Below are 8,859 nucleotides of genomic sequence, written 5' to 3' on the forward strand. Positions count from 1 at the left end.
CGTAGTTAATAAACAATGTCCACCAGTGCACATCCAAAATATGACATAGTCATCACAACTATATCGCTAAATCAACGAAACAAGTTGATCAAAAAGATTAAAAGACTATCCATGCCATTTGATAAACTTCCCAAGTTTGAAGTTTATCAATGTGATGAGTTTGGATTTTCTCCATTGAAGCTCCTTCATTTTCCTTTAAAAGTCAGTTGATATTTCCATAAAAGCTTTAGCCTTCTTCTGCAATTCTTCATTATTGTAGACAAATTACTATATTAATCCTAATTTATTGGCTAAAATTACGAATACATCTCTTGTTACTCTGTATTTTTTTTATTTTTTGTAACCATACATCTCTTGTTAAAAAGAAAAGAGAAACTTGTATTTGCCCGGTCTTTTGCTCTGTAAAAAGGAAATACAAGTTTATCTCAAATGTGTTTAATCTGGAGATAAAAGTGTACTTTTTGCGGTGAAAATGGGTAAAAACGCTACTTAAAATAGCGATTTATCCCAAACTTGCTATTTAAAATAGCGATTTTAAGGCAAAATCAAATATCGGTTTTACTATTAGGCAGCCTCCTATGTAAAAAACCAAAATTCACAGTTCATAATAATTCCCAACTGAAAGTCTCTCAATCTAAAATTCCAACTCCCAAACGTTTAAAAAGTCTCAAACACTCCGCCAAAAATGAAGAATTTTCCAGAAAAACCCCATTTTTCATCAACAACAGAAACGACAATCACAACAACAACAATTAAATTTCAAACAGCTGTTGATGATTGGGATAAACCCTTTTCAAACGAAGAATTGGAAGCCATTGAAGCAGCTTTTGAAGCTGCAACATCAGCAATTTCTGCAACCCCTTCATATTCTTCGTCTTCCTTCAAAACCCCGCGTAGCAGTTCCTCAGTTAACAACGACGATGACCCTAATGCCCGACCCACGACCCGCCGTCGATTGCCGGGCTCCATTTCTTGCTCAAATGGTGAATTGGGTTCATCTCCGAATTCGAGTTATTTCGCTCTAACCCCGTGTTCAAGAAATTGGGCCTTCCACCACCAAGGTAAAATTCATTGGATTGTTTTGGAAATTGGGGTTTGTTTAATTTTATAAATTTGGTTAATTTTGTGTTATTGCCTGGAATTTGGGATTTTGATGGATTGTTTTTTGCATATTGGTATTGTGATTTGTGGGGATAGCAGTATTTGGGATGAGGGTTTCGTTGTAGTACATATGAATTGAATTTTGTAACTTTGTTTGTTAGGCAGTGTGAAAATGAAGTATCCTGCACTGAATTTTGGTGGCCGCATTGTGTATTCCCGGACGATGGAGGAGGTAGAGGAAGCTACATTGGAGATTTTGAAGTTTCTGGAGGCTAAGAAATGTAAAACAGGCAGGGCTGTTCTCGGCCTCGACATTGAATGGAAACCTAGCTTTGATCGAGGTTGGTTTACGTGGTTTTCTTATTCATGCTTTGGTGTTTCGTTTGTAAGATAACCAAGCTCATATCTACTTGCGCCTCTTGCTTGTCTGCCATGATAAACATGATCACGCACTACAACTTTGTCCTTGGGTCTGTTATTTGACTTTGGGTACTAATGGACCAACTAAAATGACCATTATAAACTCTGTGTACTTCTTAATAATGGTGAAGTAGCTCATGATTATGGTGCTCTACACCAAGTTTTTAAAGAGCTTTAATATTACCATAAAAGATTGTATTTATAACCCTTATCCATCTTGTGTTGGAGCCTATTCAGAGGTCTCAAGGAATGTTGTTGTTGATGTTATTATGTCAGTGCTTGTGTAGTTTGGCTTAGGCACCCGATCTATCATTGCTGGAAACCTTTTAGCATGTTATTATTTATAAATATGTGTTTAAGCTGTTACTATTATTTTGAGGCAAGACCTATACTTTTTAACCTCTCCTTAATGGATTGTCTGTGGCAGTGTTTGTACGTGTAATATCTTATTAGAGGTATCTAGTAGTGATCATTAGCTTTTAATTACCCTTAGTTTAAACTACGATAGACTTTGATGGTTGTGACTTGATGAAGTGCTTTTGAACGTAGGCTTTGTGGTCACGCCATTATTAGCCTTTAATAGGATGACAGGTTTGTACCATTTGGCTGTATATATGGATGGAAAGCTCCATACTCAGCTAGGATGATTAAAATTTGGCTTTTTGGGCATAGTTGTTCCAGATTGGTAATTGTTTAAGATACGTTCGAATCATTGGTTCATTGACAATAGTTGAAAAGGTTCAATGTGCACTAGACGATAGGAGTCATGGGGCTTAGGTGTGGAATGCAGTTCTTAAAGTTGTGTTTAACACAGATTGCATACATGGAATTAATGCAACCTGTACATCTCATTGTGCCATTTAGTGTCCAAAAGCAACTTGCCGAGATCTTCACAAGTGCTCTGTTGAGCCTTTTCAAACACTGGTTTGAGGTGCTTATCTGACAAACAATGTTCACTTGTAAAAAGCTTGCTTTGACTTAGATATATACTTCATTTTTGTTTGATTTTGGTACATTAGACGTTATTATGGATGTGAGGCGATTTGGACAATGGAACCATGTTGAAAGTGTTTGGTTTGAAGATAGGGTTTTATTTATTCTAGCGAGTAGTATGATGATGACATAACAATAGCCTTTAAAGACGTGATTTATGACAACATCTGCTTTGTGGATCATTCTCTCGAACTTGTTATGATTCCCATTTCCCTTGTGGCTTGTAATAATGGGCATATATTATCTTTGCTGCTTACTTGGAACCCCCCCATGTTGTGTAAGTTATCTTTGATTTTAATGAGGTCTGTAATTTGATGAGACTATGCTTAATTTGGTTCGGAAGCTTAATGCGTCTTACATCAACTTACCATCAAATTGTGCCTGAAAAGCTGAAATGATTGGAGATGCTGTTCTATTTTTTTCTGCTTCCAAGGACATCTCTAAGTATGGAACTAATTGTAGCCAACTCATTAACATTGGATTTTTTCCTTGAACTTTAGCAATTAATGCCAAGCTCATTTAGGCCATCAATTGACTAATAATTGGACATTTGGTTTCAGACCCCAAATCTCGTTTTTGGCAGTAGCATAACTTATTATGGGTGGTCTTAAATGTAAGCAACTTTTGTTCTTCTGAGATTACTAAAAACAACGTTTTAAGATATCTTCTTGGTCAACCTTATTGGTGCACCTATGGAATTAGCCTTTGGGGGGTTGGAGTCTTGACTTTTGAATTTCTTAAGATATTATTTTCCATTTTGGCAACGTGATTATGTCCCACCAAATTATGGACTTTGCACTAGAGACTGGCTTACCAATATGATTGTGTTCAGCACACAACGTCCTTGCCAGTGACCTTGATACTCAGGATACCCTCTTGTGAGAGTGTGAGATCATAATCTCTAGAGGGTGACCTTTGATGTGTCTTCTTTGATAACCCATATGTTGTGGTTAGATTCAAATTCTTTCAAATCTTTAATGGTGTTCTTCTTATTCCCTTGAACTTGGCATCGTCACAAAATGCTGCTAGTGCCAAGCCCTTAAGAAGGTAAGATCATTCTGATGTCTCTTTTGTATCAGTAGTATCATCCATTTGGAGGGATTCTAGCTTTTGGTGTGACAACTGTGATAGAGCTATGTTCCCTCGAATACTTGAAACTATATGCCTCATATTGTGAATATGAATATTATGTATGGTCATAAGGCCCCTTATGACACATATTTGTCACTTCATTATAGCTTTTCAGTTTTCCAAACTGATAATTTCTGAGTCAGAACTCATAAGGGGCTGTTACATAACAGCATATAAGATTGATGCTGGACTGTTAGGTCTGTAACTAAATTAACCAATGTTGTTGCATCAATCTTGACCTCAATGTAGTATGCTTATGCAATGCATCAACCTATGGTATTATTCCCTCCATCGATGTTTTTTTCCCTAACTTATTGGGTGGAGTATATCTTTCGGTTCTTGACCTTATTAATTAAATTTAGTGTGCAGTTTAGTGGTTTTTATCATCTTTTTTGTTATCTTGCTATCTATACTTTCCATATATTAATAACTTTTAGTGTGTAGTTTATTGATTTTTATCGTCTCTTTTGTTATTTTCCCCCCACCACATTTTGAGCCTGAAGCCCCATCAGCCAATCCCACCTTTGTCCTTCCATTTGGAAACCCAAAAACCATTATCACATCCCCAAAAGCTGCATATTTACGCTAGCAAGAGCAAATTTGAGATATTAAATCAGGGTAATAAATGGTATTTGCAGACATAAACTTCAGATAGAGTAATATGATCCTGTAGACCTGAAAGATCATGGTTAAGGACTTGATGGTGGTTGAGCTCAATCATTGAAGCCTTTTATCCAAAGTTTTAATGGTGGAACCGGAATTCAACTGCTAAAAGACCACCACAAAATCCAAATAGACTAACTTGACCACTGCAACATAGCCCTAGAAAGAGATGAAGGTTGGTCGGTTGCTGAGGGGTAATAGGGAGCAATGGATCATCATCGGAGTTGGTAAGAGACAAAGATGGTGCTTGGTTGGAGAAGGATAAGGGAGCAGATGAACTCTGTTCATGAGCATGGAATTTGTGCTATAGTGTTTGTGTGTGCATGTTTGTCAAATGCGTTTTCTTTTTGTTGTAAATGAACCAATTATGTAACCTGAATTCCCTTTCTTGAATCTTTTCTCCTCTATCTCCCTTACCAAAGTAGGCGACTTTAGACATATATATGAGGTTGCATCGGTGCAAAGACATGAGCTAAGAGATGAATTTAATGTTTTTGGCCTCCAAATATGCCTCGCCGGGACCCTTGGAAAGCATAGGAAGCACCTTATTGTCTAACCTAGGCGAGTCCAAAAAATTTTGGAGGCTAAGAAGGCAAACATGTTTTCAGATCTTTTTTGGACCTAAGTGTCATAAATTCAAGTAATGGTGGGGGATGCATCTTGGGCTCACAAAAGGTTGTATGAAACCACATACACACACTATTTATTCACATAAAGGCCTAAAGTGACCTAATATTAATTACAGGAGGCATGTCTATAACTGGCTAAATTAATAGTTAAGAGCTAAAGTGGATGGCTTCCACCACCCAATGCTAGTTTGGAACCATAATAGCCTATCAATAGGTTTATAAAGTATCAAGAACGAGTTTGGTTCAATGATATGACTATTTAGAAACTTTGTTACAAACTTAGAATAGTAGTAAAGAGTTTGTTCAATGATATAAATAATGAAAATTGTGCACCGAGCCACCGACAAACACTTTGTAAGAAAATGACCACTTTTTTCTAACCATTCTTATATTGCAATTACTACTTTTAACAAGATGAAAATTGTGTGTGGCAAGGTACTAAAGGCCAGGGTGGGCAATCTAAGACATATTTATGCAGGATGCCAAGTCGTGGGCTAAGATATGAATTAGATGGAATCAACCAATAAAACAGGCCTTGCGGGGTTCCTTCGGAAAATTGGGATGCACCTTGATGTCTAACCTTGCCGGTCCAAAAATGTCCTTAGAGGCAAAATTTAAGGTTATAATACATGAAATCGAACCTTCGGAGATTTTCAGACCCTAGTGTAATGATGGGGGATGTTTCTTGTGGTCACAAATGGTTGTTTGGAAGCATATACTCGCGCTAATCAGTCACTGAGTCCCATCTCGAGGTGGCTTTAATCAATGATGGAAGACGTGTTTTATAAGTTATAACATTCTAAATTGATAGTTAAGAACCAAAGTTGATGGTTCAAACCACCCAAGCGGCCTGCTGGGGTCTTGTGAGGTCTAAGGGAAACACCTCTTCCTCTTTCCTTTCTGGGCCGAAAAAGTTGAAAATGATTCAAAATTGAAGGTTATAATCCATGCATTGAAACCAATTTCAGGAACTTTTTCAAAAGTTGAAGTGGATGTGGACTTGTGGAGGGTGTCTCACGGGGTGATAAAAGTTGGTTTGGAACCAGAACAGGCTTATCAATAGGGTTACAAAGTATCAAGAATGAGTTTGATTCAATGATATGATAATTTTTAAATTTGTTGCAGCGGTAGTCAAGAATTTGTTTCAATGATATCAATGATGAAAAATGTGCACCAACAAACATTTTACAAGTAAATTACCATATTTTCTAACCATTTTTACATTGATCTTTGTGCTACAGGTATTCCACAGGGAAAAGCTGCAGTCATGCAAATATGCGGGGATATGCATCATTGTTATGTATTGCATATTATTCATTCTGGAATTCCTGGTAGTCTGCAATCTCTTCTGGAAGATTCTACATACATCAAGGTTGTGAGTTTTGTAATTTTGTGCTTCTAAATTATATCTCTTGTGAACCTCTTCCTTAATGAATTTTGTATCATTTACAGGTTGGAGTTGGTATCGACAATGATGCTGTTAAAGTCTTTCACGACCATAATGTGTCAATAAAATCTTTGGAAGATCTATCCAGTCTGGCCAATCAAAAGCTTGGTGGTGTACCTAAGCAGTGGAGTCTGTCTTCACTGGTCGAAACATTTACTTGCAAACAAGTACATAATTGGTACCTCTTGCTTTACTAATTATTGGTTATTGCTTCCCTTGAAGTTCTCTTTAATGCTGATGGTGTCTTTAACTTTAGTTGATTCTTTAATAGCCTTTTTTATATGCTCGGATATCATCTTGTTGATTTATGTTCACCAGAAACTTTGCTCATCAGTTTCTTTCCTAATTCTCATTCTCTGTGTATGTGTGTGTGTGTTTTCTTTTTAAAATTTATTTGTATGATTCTAAGATAGATGATAGTCATTAATTGGAGACATGAATGCAGCACACCTTGCAGTTTCTTTTGGAGAATTTTATTATAGACGTTGTAGATCATACCAAATTTGGGCATTTTGCCCAGACCCTGTCAGCTTTGGGGAACTTAGCCACTATTCTTCATACTCGTGCATTTTTTTTTTCTTCATTGCAGTTGCGTATCATGACAATTGTGAGAATCCCATATGAAAAAGTATTTTTGTGGAACTTCTCATTTGTAACAGATTCTGTTGTTAGCCATGTTATGTGCCTTGTCTCTTCCTTAATTTGCCCTAAAAATGAAATCCGGTGAAGATTATTCTGTGTCATGAGTAATTTATTAAAGGATCATTATAATACAAAGATATATGATACAAAGTTGTTGCAAATTAGTGTCTAATTTCAATTTAAAATATTCTGTGTCATGAGTAATTTATTCTGTGTCAACGTGATGCTTAGCGTCTAAAATATGAATAAGGGGGTTGCCTATCCTAATTTCTTTTAAGGCTATATCCCAGTCTAATTTCAATTTAAGTTTCACTATGAAGCTTAAATTTGCCAGTTGTGACTCTTGTGAGTCCATGTTTCTGTGTGATTTCTTGATATCTAATCTGAAGTTTAAAAGCTGCCTCAATTGCCTTTTCCCATCTGTGCTATGACATGTTCTAACAATTGATTTACATATGGATTGAGTTCTGTGTTTGTATTCCACTGTGGTATTTGTCACCTCAGAAAACTACTCTTCACTCTGACCATCAATTTTGTTTTGTGTGTTACAACTGTGGCTCTAATTGTCCCCATTACTCTTTTGGCTGTGTTATGTGCTCTTTTAATAGTAAAGATTTACGAGATTGTATTGAATATTTGTATGCAGCTCTTGAAGCCTAAGAAGATTAGACTAGGAAATTGGGAAGATGATCCTCTTTCAAAGGCCCAGTTACGGTATGCAGCAACTGATGCATTTGCTTCATGGTACCTCTATGAGGTAAGTAAAAGTCAGTCTGTTTCTCTTGAATTGGCACTTGCAAATCAATCATCTTACTATTCTGCATTTCCCTTCGCATTAGGTGCTGGAGACCTTCTCAGATTTACCAGAGAACCAAAAGGAGAACTTAATCCAAACATAGCTTCTGGATTATAAAGTATGGCTGAGCTTTGAGAACTGTTGGGAAGTGAGTGGGTTGTCCGTCCAAACCTGAATCAAGATGCTACATCCAGGTCTTTGCTCAATATATATATATATATCAGTAGTATTTTTTTTACGAGTCCTGTAATTTATTTGTCCCGGAAGGACTGGCCCCTGCAAGAAGCAATGGTGAACCCACCCATCTCATAGGCAAACCATAGTCCAACATTAATTTTTTTAAAAACCACTAACGCAATATTGAAGCCTGGAGAGATGAAAATCAAAATTTCAACCTCGAGGAGGTTGGGAGGTTTGAGCTCCCTTTCGATTCCCATATTTATCAGTATCATTTAACCCTTCAGTGTGAATCTTGTTAAGAATGTATCAGTTGGTCATGAAATATCTGTAACGAACGAACAATTACTATCAGATCACCAGGGAGCGATCGCTCCCACAGAAGGGATTGTAAAACACATCCCATGTTTGCATCAACAACTCACTTTGTTTTAATTCAATGTATGTGTTAATGTGTTATCCTTAAATTAAATGTGCCCTTGATGGTGCTTATGACTGTTATAAATTTTCTGACTCAGGATTTCATCCCCTGAATTCTGAGGCAATGTACCATGTTACGCTACTGTATAATCATAAGGAGCTCCATAACATTTTTCTACTCCCTTCGTCCCATAATATAGTTTCTGTTTATGTTTTTTCACGGTATTTAAGAAATAGAAGAGAAAGTGGATGAAATACATTAATAAAAAGTGAAAAGTACAAGCATTGACAAATGTTAGAGAGAGAAAGTGGAAAAAAGTACAATACATATGCAAAATTCAAGGGTAAATTAGGGAGTATAATGAATAAAGTTAAAAAAGTAAGGGTATAATAATTTTTACATTAGGAAAAGAGGAACTTATATTATGAGATAATGGGAG

General features: G+C 36.5%; 1 protein-coding gene across 2 annotated transcripts; it reads left to right on the top strand.

The window, feature by feature from the left end:
* Window positions 1-527: 527 nt before the first annotated feature.
* LOC110711738 (Werner Syndrome-like exonuclease) lies at window positions 528-8,584 on the top strand. Of its 2 annotated transcripts, XM_021890155.1 has the most exons (6): window positions 533-1,061; window positions 1,263-1,442; window positions 6,179-6,309; window positions 6,390-6,551; window positions 7,673-7,783; window positions 7,866-8,584. In XM_021890155.1, exons 1-6 carry the CDS (start codon window positions 686-688, stop codon window positions 7,923-7,925), a joined length of 1,020 nt encoding a protein of 339 aa, XP_021745847.1. In that variant the 5' UTR covers window positions 533-685; the 3' UTR covers window positions 7,926-8,584. The 2 variants fall into 2 exon arrangements, with proteins under 2 accessions (XP_021745848.1, XP_021745847.1); XM_021890156.1 differs by lacking the exon at window positions 7,866-8,584 and having other exon boundaries at window positions 528-1,061; window positions 6,390-6,562; window positions 7,673-7,759.
* The last annotated feature ends 275 nt before the right edge of the window (window positions 8,585-8,859 follow it).

This window comes from Chenopodium quinoa, unplaced genomic scaffold (genome assembly GCF_001683475.1).
Source record: "Chenopodium quinoa cultivar QQ74 unplaced genomic scaffold, ASM168347v1, whole genome shotgun sequence".
In the NCBI taxonomy this organism is placed as follows: Eukaryota; Viridiplantae; Streptophyta; class Magnoliopsida; order Caryophyllales; family Amaranthaceae; genus Chenopodium; species Chenopodium quinoa.